The following is a 19,960-nucleotide window of genomic DNA, read 5'->3' on the forward strand; positions in this document are numbered from 1 at the left end:
CTATCCCTGGGGGCCCCACTGGTCACAGACGTGCTTGATGATGACTTCCCATTTAGTTACATTTTGAGACCCATCAGTTAGTCAGTTCCTAATCTGTTTAATATGTGCTGTGTTATTTTATAACGTTCTGGTTTTGTAATCAAAATGTCATGTGGTACTTACAGAAATCTAAGTATATTATGTCAGCATGATTACCTTAATCAACCAAACTTGTAAGTTTGATTAGTCTGACAGGATCTATTTTCCATAAACCCATGCTGATCTGCATTAATTAAATTATCCTTCAGTTCTTCATTAATGGCTCCGTATCAGCTGCTATCCTGCCCAGGATCGATGTCAGACTGAAAGGCATCTAATTACCCATTTCATCCCATTTGCCCTTGGAAAAAGTTGGCAGAACATTAGCTTTCTTCTAATCCTCTGAAACTTCCCCATTGTTCCAAGACTTGTTAAAAATCTAGCAATCTCCTCACCCAGCTCTATTAAAACTGTTGTGTGCAATTAATTGGATCAGCTGATTTAAAAATGTGTAACTTCATTAGCTGCTGTTTAACATCCTCCAGAGGTACTAGAGGCATGGAAAGAGGTTATATCATCTGTTTTGTTCCCAGATATAGAACAGATATATTTATTGAACTCTTCTACTTTTTCTGCATTATTATTGATGATTGTACCATTTTCATCTAATAATGGACCCATACCATTAAGATTAGGATTCTTGTTGTTCCTAATGTATTTTAAAAACTCCTTATTGTACTGAACTCTGCTGGCCATAGATTTTTTCCTTGTGTCTATTTCCTTGGCTTCCCTTATCAATTTTCTACAGTTCCTAGCTTCTGGTTTGTATTTGTTATTATCTGTTTCCCCTTTCTTCCATTTGTTGTATGTTATTTTTTTATTTTTTACAGCTGCCTTTCCATGCCCACTAAATCAGTTCAGTTTTTTAACCACGATGGCCTTCTTTCTCACTTGTGGGATTGTGTCTTTTTGGACGTCCAGTAAGCTGTTCTTAAATGATTTTCAATTATCATTCACATTTTTCATTAAATTGTTCCTCTCAGCTGATTTGGCTTATAATTGTTTTCAGCTTTGTGAAAGTGGCCCTATTAAAGCCCCAAATATACATATTACTGGGCTTTATTCTGCTTGCACATTATAAGTGTGATCATGTGATGATCACTTGTACCTAAGCTATCATTAATTTTTAGTTCTGTGGTCTTTATCTGTTAGGACAAGAAATATAGAATTCTCCTGTGTTGGCTGCAACATTTGTTTCATCCAGGTTACAAACACTAAAGGATTAACCAACTTGTTATTAGTACTCCTTGTAGCATTAATAAGATTGCCTATGCATTTCCAGGAACATGGTTGATTATGTTACACTTCGGTAATCAGAGTGCGTTACTTTTCATCACATAAAGAGTTGGTCAGTTTGGGATTTCAAAGCTTTTTTAGTTACCCATTGTGATTAGGTTATTCTATTAAACTTTAGACTAAAATGAAATGTGTTGTCTATACGTGTGTGTTTGTGAAGGCTCTATTGGTTGTTTTTGTTTGTTTCCCCTCCATGTAGGTGTCATCTGTTTATTCAACCAACAGGAATCTTAGAAGGTCAGTTTAAAGAGTCCACAACTTACATTGCCTGGAGAGAAGAGCTTCATAGGAGCAGTGAAGTGAGATGTATATTACAGTGCCCATCTACCGAAGTAAACTTCTTGCCTTTAATAGTCACCACGACTGCTGTACCTGATCAACTAAACTTTATCGAAACGCACGGGGAGGACTGGGATCCAGCCTACATTATCCATCTTTACCCAACGCTCACTTTGAGGAATCTTCTACCGTACTCCGTGAGATACTTACTTGAGGTATGGAATTTAAGCAATAATGTGACTTTCAAAAATAAAGTTGAGGAAAGAGTTGAATGATTTCCATCTGTAACAGAAGATATTAACTTGTACATTCTGTTTGATGGACCTCAGGGCTTGTGAATGCAGGGACACTCAGGAAAGTTAATTCATATTAACTAAAGATGTGAATTTAAAGTGGATTGGCTAAACCACATTAAACCTCTGTGTGGGTGAATTAAAGTGAATTTGTAGTGAAATAAACTAAATCGAATTAAGGCTACTTTAATTCTGAATGGGAGCATCCACAGAGGGGTTTAATGCAGTGTAACTAATCCACTTTAAATTACACCTTTAATTGATCCAGATTAATTTTTCTGTGTCCGCATGCAGCCCAAGTCATAAATCTTACTCATGTTGTGCTGTATCCACTGTTAGTATTCATTAAACTGAAATAATTGTTTTTCTTCTATCCAAGTAATAGGAAGAATTTCATCTGTTTGCCATCCAGCTGTTAAATCTATTGAGACCTGAATTGCCAAACAGTTTGGCTCAGTTATCAGGATACCCTGCCTGTGACATGGCCCTGTAACTTAGAATTTCTTCAGACTCCTTCAGTATGGGGAGGCCATAGGCTTGTTTGCGGCACAGCCAAATTCAACTTTGCAAATAGTGCAGCTAGTAAATAGATTAGAAGTTGTGAGGCATGGACAGTTCATTGCCAAAATACTACAAAAATGAAGGCAAAAGCAGAGGTGGTGGATCTCTAATTGTCCTCCGTTGGCTTTCCAGGATCTAGAACTTGATAATGCTTTTCGTGTCTTGAAGAGAATGTCTTTTCCCTCCTTTGTTCCCCAAACTATTAAGCCTCATACTGTATTTCCCTGTCTTGATCTGCCTGAAGTGACTTGGTATAGAAAGGTTGGAATTAACAGAGAGAAGGGAATGGTAGCTGAACTGGTTTAAAAAAAAACAAAAAACCAAAACCATCACCACCCTGTTATTTAGAAACAAATAGCTTTCAATTTGTGAATCTAGACAGTATGTTCTAGTAGTTGGAGAAAACTTCATGGTTAACTCTCAGATCTTCCATGAGTTTTATGGGTAACTTGAGGCAAGTTCATTTAGCTACTGTGCTACCTGTAAAATACCTCTTTATCTGTAAAATAATTTTTAGAAAGGGATTGAATAAAAAACCCTTTTGTTGAGAGTTCTGTCTGTTTTAGGTATTTAAGCCAGATTAAATTTGTGATTTTCATCCCCTCTCCCCGCTTCTCCCCAGTCATTCCATCCTGAAGGCTGAAACATGGAGTTTGGACTTTAGACAAATATAGCTATTTAGAGAATGTTTGAAATAATAATATGATTGATTCATCACTATACTGTAATGTATTGGTTTGTCCCTGAATTATTGAGGCTGCCTGTGTACAGCTGGCAACCATGTTGTGCTATGTGTGTCTGTGGTCAAAGATATCCCTGAATGGAAACTCTCTTAGATCCAGTGAACAGATGAGACTTAAAAAGTAGAATTTAAGCCATTACACCCTTTTTGTAGTAACCACTGTTCAATACTGTATAATTTTTACCAGTAAGCCTCTTAAAATTGTTTGTTTTTATTTTAGGGGACAGCAGAAACTCATGAGTTGCTAGAAGGGAGTGCGGCTGATGTTCTTCACTCAAGAATCAGTGGGGAAATAATGGAGTTAGTCCTGATAAAATATCAGGGTAAAAACTGGAATGGGCATTTCAGAGTCCATGATGGGCTGCCAGAATTTTTTCCTGTGTGTTTTACCTCCAACTCCACAGATATGATGACAATAGATGTCTATGTACATGTTAGACGAGTTGGTAGCCGTATGATCCTGTCTGTGTTTAGTCCTTATTGGATAATCAATAAGACTTCCCGGGTTCTCCAGTATCGTGCTGAAGATATGCATGTGAAACACCCAGCAGATTACAGGGATACTGTCTTGTTTTCCTTTAAGAAAAGGAACATTTTTAGTAAAAACAAGGTATGCTATCTAATTTATTTTAAAATATCCTCAAATAAATAAAATAACACTGTTCATGCTTGGTCTTGAAATACCCTGCTTCAGTATCAATACTTGCTTTTAAAAAATCTACCAATGTAATATCAGTATTTTTGTTTTTTATTTCAATTTACGTCTCCTGGTTTGGGAAGAAAAATTAACACTAGTTTGTTTCCCTCTTGCGTCTTCCACTTCCCAAAGTCTTGGGGAAATAAGGGAGCAACTTGTGCAAGCGTTGCAACATTAGTTGATCCTGAACTGATACAATCTGGAGTGCAACTTTAAAAAAAAGGAAGTAAAAAATGTTGATAAACTTGAAGCAGTGCTAATCTTGTATTTACAAAATCATAATGAATAGAGTAGAAATTTTGGGGGGAACACTGTGTCTTATTGTGCGGGTTAGATGCTTTTATTTCTTTGTGGCTGCTTAGTTTCTTCTCATGTTGATTAGATTTGGAAAGGAGTACGTTAAGTGGGAGGGAGGGCAAGTTGCTTGTTTTTGATTTTCAAGGCTATCGTTTCTATTACAGTTGTTTAGAGTTATAGAGTTATTGTCAATTTAACAGACATTTGCTAGGCAAAGGGGGTTGAGTGATGAGCATTCCATTAGTTCCCTGCCTACACTACCTTAAGGGTACATTATATTGGATACATTAGTTGTGATTTTTTAAGAATAGGTGTTTCTGTGATAAAATAAACGAAAACATTTCTTAACATAACTCTCTATATTTTTAGATTATATAGGCCTTTAGACCTATTTTCTACTGCAGTGTACTTCTTTGCCAGAGCCCAAATACTTCTCTCCTACTGTTTCCTAACATCTTCGTTAAGCTGTCAGCAATAATAAGCATATAAGGTTTTTTTTAAATTTATTTAAAATGTTTTTTTCTTCTGTAGATCCAGTTATGTATTTCAACTAGTTCATGGTCCACTAGCTTCTCCCTTGATACTGTAGGAAGTTACGGATGTGTAAAGTGTCCAGCTAATGATAGGGACTATCTGGTAAGGCTTACTTTTCTGTATTTGTTTACTAACTTTTTTCTGAAGCTTAATAATAGTAGTAAAATATAATCCAACTTGATCTTTCATCTGCATTTCTTGGGTGTGTTGGTTGGTAGAAATGCTAGTGTGATTATGTTATCGTTTAGTTGGATGTTTGGTGGCCAGTAGTTATACCACATGGGGATTCAGGCCCAGTAGGTGAAAATACATGTTTGGATGCCCTTTCAGAGATGCACATACCATCTCAGATAATTTAGTACACCGATGGTCAAATTGCAAATACTTGATTTAGGCACTTGCACAGTGCCTATACTACAGGGGATCCTGGTTCATGACTGAGACTTCCAGGTGCTACAAATAATAAATACACAAATAATATGCATGCAGTTAAGTTTTTGTGCCAGTCTTTGAAAAATTAGATTGACTCTATATAGTGGCTATTTTAAAAAAAATTTCAAATAACTAAATAATATTACCTTGTTGTTTGCAGATATTGAAATAACTATCCTAGGGTCAAAATAGAAATATTTATAGAGAGATCACAAACATTTCCTTTTAAAGATAAAACTTTATTTTTCCCATCAAACCCAGACCACTCATCACTTTTTTAAAATAACCCTTCAGAACCTACACCCCGTACCTGGTTAAAGGCCAGATTGTTCTCTGGTTATTTTCTGTTTTTTTCTTTCTTGTGTTGTTCATCCAGGCTAAGTCCAAACCCTGGCACGTCTCTCCCAATAGCGTTTCTAAAATCTGACCTTTTTTCCCCCCTTTCTCTCACGTTTATCAAGCCTTCTTTCTCATGTCTTTATTCCAATAATCTTCTCCTATGTGGCTTTCACTTCTCCAATTGAATACAGAATACCACTGCTAAAATAATTTGCATCTCTTCTGTTGGCGATAGCAAACACTTTTTTGGGGATACAGAATGTCTGTTCTTTGGAGTTTGCGTAGTCCCTGGCACAGGTCCTGCTACTGTTGAGGCCTTGGGTACTACTGTTAAGCACAGGATAATGAATTAAATATGCAGAAGGAATAACGTTATGGGATTACAAGTAGTTCACCTGTCCAGTTGTTTTACTCGTGTTAAGCAGATGAAAATACCATTGAGAAATAGGCTTAGTTTAACCAAGTTATTTTCATTCAACAGGTTGGAGTTAGCATCAAAATGAGCAGTTTTAATCTCACCAGGATAGTTACCTTAACTCCATTCTACACCGTAGCAAACAATTCTTCCCTGGAGCTGGAAGTTGGAGAAATGTCTGATGGCTCTTTGTCAGCTCGTAACTGGAATTATTTCTCATCTTCAGAGGTTTTTCTTTGATTTTCTTTGTTTTTCTTGCTTTAGAAGTTTCTAAGGCAGATGAATGATTCTATATAAGGTGAAATATTTAGAAATAAATGCTCCTGTTTTTGTTAATCAGGCTGAGGTTTTGTCAAATTAATCAAGAAAGTTCAGTAGCCAGTCTAATGTGAGGTTCTTAGATCATCATAGAAAGAGAGACAGTATAAGTGTATATTGCTGAATGTCAGGGGTAAGGAGGGAGAGTATCTGAAAGACTAGTCCATATTTGTCATTAGCTAATATTTATAACAATATTGCTGAATTCTCCGCTGTTACATGTGTCCCTTGTTTGATTTTTTTTTTATCCAGTGTCTTCCATTTTGGCCTGAAAATTTGTCTGGTAAATTATGTGTTAGAGTGGTGGGTCATGAAAATGCATCTAAACCATTCTTCTGTAACGTACAGGACAACGGTACCTTGTTAAGTCTGGAAGAACTGGTGAGTCTTTCACTTTTACATTTTAAATAATTATATTTTCTATAATTCTATTACGTTTGTGGTGTTAAGCAATTTAGTGTAATTCCTTAGGGCTCATAAAGTTAGTCAGTCCCCTGCATTGAAGGCTGGCAGATAGATTTAAGGTACCTATTGAAAAGTCAGGGTGACTGTAGCAGGGTATGCAAACGAGTTTGTAATTTTAAAAATCCTTTTTCTTACATGTATGAAATTAGATGAAATTGATTTCTTCACAAGTTTATAAGGTACTGCACAGCTGTATTGATCTATCAATAGAATGGCGTTCTGCAGGTTGTTTACTTTATCTGCAGCAAGGTTTGTTGTGGTTTGTGGCCACCATGAAAAGAAGGGAAGATCACATCTGGATCTCAAATTCTTAAGATATTACATTACACCCTAAAGATATGTGTTGTAGCATTCTTGACCAGCAAATACATACAGGACAGTTATTAGTGTGGTCTAAAAATGGTTTCATTTTTAAAGTGATAAAATTTTGGAATTATTTGTATGTGTGTTATATGCCACCCTTAAATTCTAAGCAAAGAAGTGTTGCATGCTCAAACTAGTCATTCAAAACACAATTACTTAAAATATAATCTAAACCAAACACTGAATGGTTGAACAGATTTTTAGACATGTCATTCAACTGATTGTTGGGCATTGACTTGGATTACAGATTGTTGGGGAGAAACCACAAGTCACTAAGTGTATTGAGGCGCTTTCTGACTATTTTAAAAAAAAGATGTAACACAGGATATGTAAGAGTGTGATGTTTTTGACTCCCCATTTTTGTATATTGACCCAGGGGTGCAGGAACAATTCATATAGTGTGGGTGCTGAAACCAAACTGTAAACCCTGCATATGATGGAAACCACTTCAAGCCAGGAGGTTTGGCAGTACCCCCAGTTCCAGCACTCATGCCCTGATGTGCGACTTAATCTAAACTGTTGGGCTGTGCCATTCTTTGCAAATACCGAAGGCAGTTTGGATTTGTCTCAGGGATCTGGGGTTAGGCCACATCCCTTCTTTTCATCATCCTCTGTCTGTACAGTTCAAATAGAATGCAGATTTAGTACTTCCACCTTAATTTTATGTCATAAATTTGAAGTTAAATTGTCAAACAACAGAGTGTAAATCCTCCAGTCCCTTCTATTTCCAGTCTGCTTAGGAGAATAGGGCCACCAGCAGAATTCCTCTCTGATGACAGGGGGACTCTACTCTAACCACTCTACTCACAGAACAATAAAGTAAGCCTACAGTAATGAGGTGTATCGTCTGTGTGGGAGAATCCTCTCTGAAGCTACATATAGCGAGGGTTGCTACAACTGTTCTCAGTCCCCTAACCCTCATGTGACTAGGGAGAGCGGCTTTGAATTGGAAGACATATTGGACCCTCTGTTCTTCCCTCTGTGAGACAAGATTCCTGTAGAAAGCCTTCCCAGAAGGCAGGGAAGGCTTTCTCAGGCTTGATTGCTTGGGAGACTGATCCTTTTACATACCCAGGAAAGGGCTTCCTTACTCCTCAGAAGACATTGACCATCCAAAGGCAAAAGTGCTGATTCCACAACAAGCCTTAAAGCTTGTGAAACACCTGTGTAACCTGTGTAACTTAATCTCCATTTTAGAGGATTTTTTTCTCTTTGAATTAACTATTAAAGTTTTCTTTAGAATTAGTTTAACATTGCCATTTTTTATATGGGGAATGCTAACTTAAGCAATAAATATGAAGATTTGGATACATGTTTAAAATACTGAAGATGTTTGAGGTGAATATTTCAGCTAATAAAATGAAACAAATAATCTTAAAAGCTATTTCAAAGACTTAACCAAAAATCAGTCACAACCTACACTAAGATTACATTTGTAACTACCATATAATGGGTTAATAAATAGTTTAATGATTGGTTAATTATTTTTACAATTTGTTAGAATTCAATAGATCATTAGGTTGCTTATGACTATCCACACTACATACTATATGCATCTGTAACCTGCTTACAAAATCTTAATTTATGACATTTATAAATGGTTTATAAAGGGTACACCTTAATGCAAAGTGACTCAGTTAATTTTCAGTAACTACAATTCATATTTTATATTTAATAAACTATATACAGTGCAAGTCTTTATCTTCAACAGAATGGAGGCATACTGGTAAATGTGAACATTTCTGAACATTCTACAATCATAAACTTCTCAGATTACCATGAGGGAGCTGCTCCAGCTCTTATCATTAACCATACTCAATGGGACACCCTTAAATATAAACAGAGGTATGTAAAAGTAAGAAGTCTGCCATCTATATTTTCCAACTTTCATCCGTTTTTTACTGTTGAAGGAGAGGAACCTAAATTCTCATGTGCTTTCTTGAATGCAGTATAATGAGGATAAGAAATGTGTATTTTCTGGTGATGTTCCCAAGCTTCATTTTAAACTTGGCTTATGACATGCATTTCAGTGGTTTATTTACCTGCTTATTTTTATTTCAGTGGGTTACAGGCGGAGATGGAGTTAAAACCAAAGGAGGTGCGACTGTTTGCCTGGGCAGATCCAACTGGAATGAGAAAATTAACTTGGACGTATGCACAAAATGTTGGTGAACATGATCTGCTTAAGGTACATTTAAAAAACAGCCGAACCAGGTGGGGTAGGGGGAAGGTGGGAACCAAAGTAGAATCATGAGTTCACTGAGAGATTGGAGATATTGCCTAGTCTTTGGATATTTTTATTTTAAAATGTGATAGCTCTTGTTAGGTCATGTTTTTTGTTTCTGTACATAGGTAACATTTTGTGTAGTTGCTGTTTCTACTTGAGAGTATGTTGAAAAATATTGTAAGCTGTCTTGTGTAAATAGGGCAAAACACAGACTTGATGATAAGTATCCCAATCTCCTTTACCTGAAACAAACATTAGTCAGCCTAATAAGCAAGCTGTGTGTAAATGAGGAGTAAAAAAGGCAGAGTATTATTGCTGCTGGGACTAGAAATCTGTATTTGCTGATAACCTCTAAAAAGAGGAGACAATGAAAGAGGAAGTGGTGCAGCAAGTGAAGATGGTTAATCACACTCGTTATTCCTGTTTGGACTGCGGTAGGTGAATGCAGCACTTCCTGCAGTAATTTTTCAGAATATTAAATGTGTTTTTTCCTGGTTAGGGGAAATCACAACCCTGACTTCTTTCCCCTCACTAAGAGGAAACACTTCCATTGAGTAGGGTACTGCATTGCAGCAGTTACTCTCTGTGAGCTACTTTAGTGTACAGCAGCATGTATAACGTTCAGATAGGAAAGAAAAACGATTTAGGGTTGAGAATAGAAAGACAATGCTGAGACAGAAAACAGGAAGAAAGGGGAACAAAACTAAGGTGAAGACATAAACCTAGGAAAAGATCAAGCAAATCCATCCTGCCAGAAACAGCGCTTCATGTAGCCAGAAAAAGCTGATGGACAATTTTGCATGGGCAAAGGATTAGGTCACGTAGTCTAGGACAGGAAAATAGAAAATAACTGGAAATTTACAGGCAGAGGAGTAAAGGAGCATTTTTTATTGCAATGCTCGCAGGTGGAATTTATTTTTCATAGCTGAATTTTAGTAATGGTGATGGTAGGATTATTTTGTTTTGTTTTTGTTTTAAATTGAAGCACCTCACAATGTAAACATCTTTACGTATGGGAAAATTGCTACATTTTTTGTAACTTCTGACCTATTGAAACCTGTTCTAATGTATGTTAAGACGCATCTTCTCACCATACGGTTAGCATTGCATTAATTAAATTATATTAGCATTACATTAATACTCACCTGTGAAGTTACATTTCAAAAGACTCTTGCAACTGTCTCAGTTCTCCTTCATTCACAATTGTGTTCACTCTGAAAGAATTCTGAATGATAAGGGGACGCTATACCTTTTAAACATTTTTGTCTCTTTAATATTGTGATTACTATACTAAGGTGCTGTGTAATAGGGGGTTAATTTTTCTGAATGCTGTCTTTGTACTGCTACGGTCTTCCATTCGTGAGATTACCTTTTGCTTCTTTTTAAAAATGTGGATATATTATTTAGCATCTTAATGACCCGCAAGACCCTAAACACAAAAAACAAACAAATGTAGGGATTGTATAGGCAGGCCTTGGAGACAGAAGACACCATCCAACTGATACCTTACAACAAATTAAAGGCAATAATAAGGCACCTCATAAATTCTAATCTTTCTTTTTAATTTGGACTGTTGATGTATTTTGCTTGCTACTTGCTTTATTTTAAATTCAATTAAAGTACCTTTCTTTTTTCCAACTCAGGATGAATGTGGTCAGTTTGCTTATAATTCAAATACTCAGATACATTGGGTGTCCTTTCTGGATGGACGCCAGAGAGTACTGCTTTTTACAGATGACGTTGCATTAGTTTCCAAAGCACGGCAAGCAGAGGAGATGGAGCAACCTGATCAAGAAATAAACTTGTCACTTCATAGTCTTGGACTTTCTCTGGTCAACAATGAGAATAAACAAGAAATCTCTTACATAGGGATTACTAGGTATTGCAGATGAAAAGCAAGTTTGACTTTAAGTGGACCAAGGAGTAGTTTAGAGATATACTTGAATGAACTTGAAAACTGTCATTTTGAGGTGGATTATGCTGTTTGAATTGGACTTTTTTTTAGCACTATATGCTGAACTTTTAGAATTATATTTTGTCTGCTATTGTAGAGCTAGCAAGGGGAATGTAGGTTTTAAATGCCTGTCTTGTTACATTTCCCTAATTAACTTGACTTTCATTTGTGGACTCCAAGTTCTATTATTCCATTTGAGTACAGTAGAGTTATTGTAAAAACAATGAGAGTTCTGTAGCACTTCAAAGACTAACACATTTAATTTCAGCAGGCATAAGCTTTTGTGAGCTTCAGCTCACTTCCTCAGATGCAGTTGGTAGAAATGATACAGCAAATAGGTAACACATATAGTAGGCAACATTTACATATCCAAGGGCATAGATAACAATGGGGTAGGTGGATAAAAGCTGGGTACTTGAGTCCTAATGACAACCATTGAGTAGGAGGTGAGAATGGGTGATCAGAGCAAATTACTTCTTGTAGTGAGAGAGCCATTCCAAATCCCTGTTTAAACCCAGTTTGAATGTGTCAAGTTTGCAGATAACTTCTTACTCAGCAGTTTCTCTTTCAAGTCTGTTTTTGAAGTTTTTTTGGAGAAGTGCAGCAATTTTCAGGTCAGCGACAGAGTGCCCTGGGAGATTGAAGTGTTCTCCGACTGGTTTATGGATGTTATTTTTTATGTCTGATTTGTGTCCATTTATCCTTTTGCGTAGTGATAGTTCAGTTTGGCCAATGTACATGGCAGAGGGGCATTGCTGGCACATGATGGCATATATAACATTAGTGGATGTGCAGGTGAATGAGCCCCTTATGGTGTGATTGATGTGGTTAGGACCAGTGATGCTGTCACTAGGGTCGATGTGTGGGCAGAGCTGGCAATCGGGGTTTGTTGCAGGGATAGGTTCCTGGATTGGACTTTTTGTAGGGTGTATGGTTGCTGGTGAGTATTTGCTTCAGGTTGGGGGGCTGTCTGTAAGCCAGGATGGGTCTGCTGCCCACTGCCTAAGCGAGAGACTGATCATCTGCTAGGATAGGTTGTAGATCTTTAATAATGTGTTGGAGAGATTTTAGCTGGGGACTGTAGGTGATGACCAGTGGTCTGTTGTTTTCTTTGTTGGGTCTGTCCAACAAACGATGTCAGAGTTGTTATTGAGGCTGTGGATGGCGTGTGAAGAAGTGAAGAAACAAATTGACAGAGCCAGACGGGTATCCAGAAGTCACCTACTACAAGACAGAAGTGAGCTGAAGCTCACGAAAGCTTATGCCTGCTGAAATTAAATTAGTTAGTCTTTAAAGTGCTACAGAACTCTCGTTGTTTTTGCTGTATACAGACTAACACGGCTACTCCTCTGGAACTCTTCTAGAATTATTGTGTGACTTTTAAAGTACTCTGCCTTGTGATACACAACACAAGGTAAATTTTGAGTTGGTTTGTCAATGTGCATTTTAGTAACTTACTTTTACAATAGCAAATTAAATTTAGGCTGAAGTCACTCGTATATGCATGATTATAAACAATCAGTTCTTCTAATTCCTATTAATAATTCAGAAATAATTTTACTGTTAACTTGATTGTTTGTATTAAATCATATCCTATAAATCATATAAAAAAATTTGCCAAGATAGATGCACAGAAATAACAACAAAAGGACACCAGTAATTTGGGTCATATCTTCACTTTGTTGTGAAAGCAGTTGTAGAAATCTGTTTTCAAGAAAAGTCCATTTCATTTCTAAGTTTTATTTCCCCTTTCATCAGTCATTGACTTGGCAGACATAGAAGAAGAATTAAAATTTTGATATTAAATGAATGGAAATAAACATCAGAAACATGGGGATGAGACTTTGTGTGGTTCATAAACATTAGAATATTTGATGTACTCTACTCCAATGCATTTTTATTCAGAAATATTAATTACATTAATGTACTTATCTTGCAGTTCTGGTGTTGTCTGGGAATTGAAACCAAAGCAGAGATGGAAGCCATTTAATCAGAAGCAAATAAACCTGTTGGAACATGCCTATCAAAAATTCCTTTCTACAGGTGCCATGGAGGATCCACGCTGGGTTAAAATAGACAACAACTTTGAGGTATGCTTGTGGTTGTTCAATGTTAAATCAGTAATTTGATAGCAAAATTTGTATAATAATTTTCACCATATTGCTACCAGTAATAAACATACCAGTAACATATTTAGACAACATGTAAAAGTCTTCACTTGGGAAATGCCTTCTCAATGTATACAGTTGTACATTTAAGTGTGTTACAGATCCTCTCTAATCAGACATTTGTCAGATAGCCATAATAAACATGTTGATATTGATCTGACAGACACTGAAATTTCAACTATATAGTAGTTATATATTGTTTAGGATGCATCCAGTAAGACTAAACCATTGCAGAACTTGCAGGATATTTGTTTATGAAACCTTGTTGTGGTCACTGGATTCCCTCTATTTTAGGGCAGAGATGAATATAAAAGTTGACTAGTACATTACCACCTCTTAGTTAAAAATATGAGCTGTTTGATTTTGTGCAGTCTTCATCCTCAAAGAGATGCACAGATAAAAATTGAGGACACAGCATTATAGCTGTTAATGCATAGTGGTCTGAGGATAAAAATAGAATTACCCATTTTTACATTGTTGATTCAGAAAAAAATCTTCAGATTTTCAGGTATTATAACACCTCTCACTTGTGATTTAGATGTTTCTAAAGAACCAGTCATTTGTAGAACACTTAGATTCCAAGCATATTGGAATCGTTGAAACAATCTCTTAAAGTACTTAATAAGGCTAAGTAAAATAGAGACAAAACTCTTATGGATATACAGTATTATACACAATCTGACCTTTTCTTCTATTTTGTATCCAAAAAGATAATCTTTTATACGACCATAAATTATGTAGGATTTAAGTTTTTGTGGCACTTTGATTATTATTCTGTTTGAAACAAAGGACCCATGGGACAAATTTTTTGAGATTCAGCATTTTTGAGTTAAAATAATGGAGTGATGCAGGTTTTTTTAACTAATCACTGATCATTTCTTCAGACTATCACCCTACTTACATAAATGTGGCACACAAATTCAGTGCTGGAAAAATATTTCCATTTGCATGCATATATATTTAGTTCTGTTGACTAAAATGTTAATGATAGCTTAAATTGGGATAAGATTGTTCATAACTTCTCCATTCAACAGACTGAAGATGTGCAGCAAACTTAACAAAGTAAAATATGTTTTTTCTTTCCTCCTTTATAAGAAAAGGAAAAACGTAGTGTTGGCTTTTGCATGTCCAGATCAATAACCCTTCTATTATGCAACAATTAGAGAGCTCTGGAAATTCAATTTTTTTTTAATGCTAGTGTACTTTCTTTTAACTGATAAACATTCATTCATGTCTGGTGCGATCTATGAGCAATAACAGTAGTCAGATGGAACTAAATTGTATAATGTGTTTCTAGGTGAATTTTTGTAAGATGCCAATGAAAATGCACCTCCCAATCAAATGCAATATTCGACGAAACTTCCTATCAGGCATTCAGATTGAGTTCAAACAGTCTCCTCACCAAAGAAGCTTACGGGCACAGCTGAATTGGCTTCAGGTATCATTTTTCATTATTCACTGTAGACTGAACAGGAATTGCTTGTAAGAGTTGATATCAGCTCCACAGCAGGTGAGATCATCTGAAGCTGACAGTCCTCCTGTGGTAAAATAAGAAGGGGTATTTGTGGTGAGTAATCCTTTGATCTGGAACTCGCTATTAGCTTCACTTCACCAGGGTATGGATTAGATGACCTTAAAGACATGCTACAAGACTTTACTGTATCTGAGAATTTCACAGGCAGTGTGCTGCTGAGGAATCTGTAGGGTATAAAGAAGAGTGGGAGACATTATAATTGAGGCCATGATGGAAATCTTTTATTTTAAAAATAAATGTATTTACAATGTTTTTAACCCTTGTTTCCAGATTTGAGTTGTGTTAGTGTCTTTTGCATTTCGTTACGAGATGTCTCTTGTTCTCTGTCTAACGGTTCAGAGTCCACTCCTACAAGAATTACCTGCTGGCGTTTACTACTGTGAGCAGTCACAATCGAAATTATTCTTGGTAGTAATTGTTAGAAGGTTTGGACTCTTCAGTGTATTTGAAATCTCAAGAAATACTTGTGCAGTCAGAACATTTCCATTGTAAAACTTCTTCAGCGTCTAGATCTCACCTTTGCCACTCCCCATAATTACATACCCCTTCATTCACTGCCTTGAATTCAGCACCAAAGGTAAATATTTGGCAGTGCTCTTAAAGTAGAAATACGGCTATTAAATTACACCTTCTAGATTTTGATTACATACAAGCTTCGCAGATTCTAGTGTTCTAGAGTCAAAAGAAGAAAGGGAGAATATTTGTTAAAAGTCTTCTCTGAAGGGTAGATAATAATTTCCTAAAGAATGAGAAATAGGAGTTTGTGAAGGAAGAAAACGTGTGGTATTTAGGTGTTAATACTTCTGCAGAGAACCTCTCTTTAAATAACTAGCTGTGTTTCTCATAACTTCCTGCTTTTTCCAAATCCTGGGACAGTAGCTGCTGTTGGACTCAAGGCCATAGATAAAAGTACTTTTATATTCAGTTTCTTTTTATTTGCATAATTATATAAAAACCTCACAAATGTAAAAAGTTGAGTCCATTTGTGGTGTGAAATTTTAATAAAGCGGTTGAATAGTGTTTCTTATCTGTCAGCCCATCTCAATTAACTTCTTATTCGTTACATCACTTGGGTCATTTATAGCTTTGTGTTGGCATCAGCAGTTAGTGCTTGGAGGAGTAATACAATATGGTACCAGGTGTTCATTGTATGCCATGTTTAGTTAGAATCTCAAATCATAATATAAGGTGCATGTACTGGAATGGGACATGACTAGGCTGTTGAAAATAGAGTTTACGGAGACCACTTTATTTTATTTGAGCCAAATCCTGTAACACTTTTTTTTAAAAATCCTTCTGAAATAAATGGGAGTTGATTTTAGTGGGAGGCTTGCTTTTAAGTAATGGCTGCAAAATATGGCCCTTCACTAGTTAAAAAAATAAAACACCAACAAACAACTTGAGTGCTTTTAATAGTATCTAAACCCCTGCCTGTGCTGATATTTGAAAGCTTATTTGCACACTTCTAATCACAACTGTTGTTCTGATGGTCCTAACTGTTCTTGATAATCAGGTGCTGACGAGTCCAGATATTAATTTAAACAGAAAATAGGATTAAAAATGAGTACTTTTATTCCAAAACATCATCTTAATACCTAAATTGCCTAAGCCACCTGATGCTAAGCAATCTTTTATAAATCTTATTCTCACTAAAATACTGCTTATCTGGTATGACTCTGTTTCAGATTGATGACCAGTTACCTGGTCCAATGTTCCCAGTTGTGTTTCACCCTGTAGCCCCTCCAAAGTCAATAGCTTTGGATTCTGGTAAGTAAATGCGAGAGTTAACTAAAAATTAGCGAGCTGTGACATTAAATATTTTGATTTCACTGCAGAATGGAATCCATTATAAAACTAATTACTTCGTACATCCTTTTTAATTAGAGCCAAAACCATTCATAGATGTCAGCATCATCACTAGATTCAATGAGTACAGTAAAGTACTGCAGTTCAAGTAAGTAAAAGCATGTTATACCTTGCTTTAGAAATGTAATTCCTGTAGAGCTAATACTTTGAGCTTGTACTTTTGTATGCTACAATGCAATCAGAGTACCAGGTTTTCCAACCCAAGTATTTATCAAGTCTCAATATCATTGGTATCCTTCCAACATAAGTCAGCTTGATTAGATATTTAAACATTTTCAGAGAGTATTTGTGTTGTAAATGCAGGTTTTTTCCCCAGAAGCTGACAAATCCTGATCTCACATGGTCAGAATGAAGGTTGGGGGTCTGAAGACAATTATCCCATGGCCTTCACTACTATATCAGAATTTATTTCATATTATTAATGTATTATGCCTTTTGTGTTGAATTGCAGCTTAGTATTAATAGCAGATCTCTTCAGATGTTTTTCTGTTAGGCCCCTCCAAATATAAATTAGATGCTTTTAATACTCTACCAAAGCATTAAAATACAATGTAATAAGAACTTGAATACTTAGTACCCAGCATATGGTGGTTAATTTAAATCTGTATCTACAATGTCATCTGTGGTGATGTGTAAGAAAAAAAGTTGGTAACCATATTTTTCCTTTAATTTTTTCTTAGATATTTTATGGTTCTTATCCAGGAGATGGCATTGAAATTGGATCAAGGATTTCTAGGAGCACTTATTGGGCTTTTCACGCCATCTACAGATCCAGAAGCTGAAAGGCAAAGGGTAACGTGTGTTTAGGAAAAAAGTACTTACTTTGCTAAAACAGGTTTTATTTATTATCATGTGAATTAAATATTTTGAAAATCAAATTTAAAAAAAACGGAGAGCATCTTCCAGTCTGTAAGATGACTAGCACTGGAATGCTGAAACAATTGGGGAAAAATGTATATTCTCAAACTGAGGTATAGAGTTGGGTCCTCTGTTAGTTGGGGAGGGCTGAGTGGGGGTGGTTCCTAGCATTAGTAACTTGCCAGTGTTTGGGTAACTGGTATTCATAAAAATTATTAAAACGCTTGTTTGCACAGTCCATAATCAACTTGTGGATCTCATGACTGCAAGGTGTTGGGGCCAAGATTGAAGTAGGATGCATAAAATAATTGTATAGGGCTAATGAAAAATGCACAGTTAAGTTACATATAGTGTGTCTTCAATTGAACCTGTTAATAGTTCACATGTTAATTGACTGTCAGATTGCTGTAAAGTATGCATACTCATTCCACATCTGCTGCTAGAGAGCAGCAAGTGCTACTTGTGCAGTGTAAGACAGTACGTTTTTTGTCATCTATACATCTTCAGAAAGGAAAAGATCCCACATAATTTGTGTGAAAGGGTAGTTCCTGCACACTTAAAATGAAACTTTCAAGCCCATAAAGTTTCTTATTTCCAGATGGAACTGAAGGCCCTGTCTAATTGAGGAAAGAAGCTTAAGGTGAACAAAGACTTCACGGCAATCATAAGTGTTTATAATGTATATTCAGCGCTCCATCTCGAAGTAATACAAAAACTAAAGAATGGCAGAAAAATGTTGAGTGAGATGGAATAAATGTGAGAAGCTACATTTGTCATCAAAACAGGAAAATTTACCCATCAAAGGAAAAACTGAATAATAGGTTATCTAAATGGTGTTGGTTGGATAAGGAAAGAATGAGCATAGTTACCACAATTTGGTGTATGATGGATAATTAATGTACTGTACTTGTAGATTTGGAGGACATCTCTGCTACAGCTGTCTAAGCAGATGTGTAATCATTTTGCTTTTATCTTTTTTGATCTCATAGCTATTTTTTTTCCATTTTGAAGTCAGGAAACCAGAGTTTTGATTTAAAATTTTCTCTTTTACAAATAGACAAAGTTAATTCAGCAAGATGTAGATGCTCTTAACGCTGAACTGATGGAATCTTCCTTAACTGACATGTCAACCCTAAGCTTCTTTGAGCACTTCCATATTTCTCCAATTAAGGTATGTTGTAGAGGAAAATACTTTGGAGAAGCAAGAACCTAAAATAGTATTCTCTTAATTTCTCTGTCATGTTTAACTATTATTCTATATTCATAATGGTCAGATTAAGTAAATATTTTCTAGGCTTTCATTTTCAGTAATATGGTCCTGCAGGAATCCGTGACTTGTCAGAGTTTCGATACCTGGTGGAAATGTTTCTCAGTTAAGCTAGAAATCATCAACAAATATTTGTGTTATGTTCCATCTGCACTTAGTAACAATGGCTGTCTAAACAAAAAGATATAATGGGTGTCATATGGATGTTAAAACTAGGAAGAAAATAAAAATACTGACATATATAATGGGGGAAATGTTTGTCTAACGGCTGTGAACTATATCTGAATAAAAAGTACTAATCTTTAGTGATATTTCATGTCCTCTCATTTATTTCTCTTGTTTACCTTTTTATTTTAGTCACTGTAAGGGAAGAAAGATCACTAATGATTGTAGTCTAGTTCTGCATTCACCTGTAGTATTTTTCCTTTGCAGTAACGAGTTAATTGGTTACAGAAACCACAATTTTTGTAAAAAATTACATTTTTGGTCTTCACAGTATTTCAACCTCAAGTATTCAAAAATCATGACTCAGGCCCTCTAAAATATAAATGGCTTAAAAATTGTTACATTGAAAAATAATAAATGATCTTTGTTTCTTCTTATTGGGCCTTGTTTCTGAATCTTTAGGTTGTATTCGAGTCACATTCTAAGCGTTTCTCCACAATCATGAGGACTATAAACTCTTCTTAGTTGTCTTCTCCCCCAGATTAAATTAGTGATTCTAACAATCGCAAAGCTTCAGGTCAAAGTTAAGAAAAATACTAAATATCATGAGGCTAACAATAAAATGGTGGAAATTCCCTATACTGTAACTGATTCTTTAGATCCAGTTATGGAATTTGGTCATATACCGGTTGAATTTCATTGGAGGTGGCTGTGCCTTTTGGTCTTTCGGAGTTCTATCTTAAGGGTCTTGAGCTGCTTTTTTGGACAAGAAGGGCTGTTTTTTCTTTCCACCAACTAGCTTGGGAGGTTCC

At 35.9% G+C, this 19,960-nt stretch overlaps 1 protein-coding gene across 3 annotated transcripts in view; it reads left to right on the forward strand.

Annotated features, from left to right (window-relative positions):
- VPS13C (vacuolar protein sorting 13 homolog C) overlaps nucleotides 1-19,960 on the forward strand; it is a 139,543-nt gene that overhangs the window by 88,737 nt on the left and 30,846 nt on the right. For all 3 annotated transcript variants that reach the window (XM_067534730.1, XM_067534732.1, XM_067534731.1), the window contains exons 53-66: nucleotides 1,574-1,868; nucleotides 3,470-3,859; nucleotides 4,775-4,879; nucleotides 6,030-6,191; nucleotides 6,534-6,662; nucleotides 8,821-8,954; nucleotides 9,171-9,297; nucleotides 10,980-11,215; nucleotides 13,230-13,380; nucleotides 14,756-14,896; nucleotides 16,678-16,759; nucleotides 16,877-16,946; nucleotides 17,539-17,650; nucleotides 18,774-18,887. In XM_067534730.1, coding sequence (XP_067390831.1) covers nucleotides 1,574-1,868; nucleotides 3,470-3,859; nucleotides 4,775-4,879; nucleotides 6,030-6,191; nucleotides 6,534-6,662; nucleotides 8,821-8,954; nucleotides 9,171-9,297; nucleotides 10,980-11,215; nucleotides 13,230-13,380; nucleotides 14,756-14,896; nucleotides 16,678-16,759; nucleotides 16,877-16,946; nucleotides 17,539-17,650; nucleotides 18,774-18,887 — 2,248 coding nt within the window. The remainder of the gene's footprint in view (nucleotides 1-1,573; nucleotides 1,869-3,469; nucleotides 3,860-4,774; nucleotides 4,880-6,029; nucleotides 6,192-6,533; nucleotides 6,663-8,820; nucleotides 8,955-9,170; nucleotides 9,298-10,979; nucleotides 11,216-13,229; nucleotides 13,381-14,755; nucleotides 14,897-16,677; nucleotides 16,760-16,876; nucleotides 16,947-17,538; nucleotides 17,651-18,773; nucleotides 18,888-19,960) is intronic.

This window comes from Emydura macquarii, unplaced genomic scaffold (assembly GCF_026122565.2).
Source record: "Emydura macquarii macquarii isolate MOO-44397 ecotype Brisbane River unplaced genomic scaffold, CSIRO-AGI_Emac_v2 contig_3451, whole genome shotgun sequence".
Taxonomy (NCBI): Eukaryota; Metazoa; Chordata; order Testudines; family Chelidae; genus Emydura; species Emydura macquarii.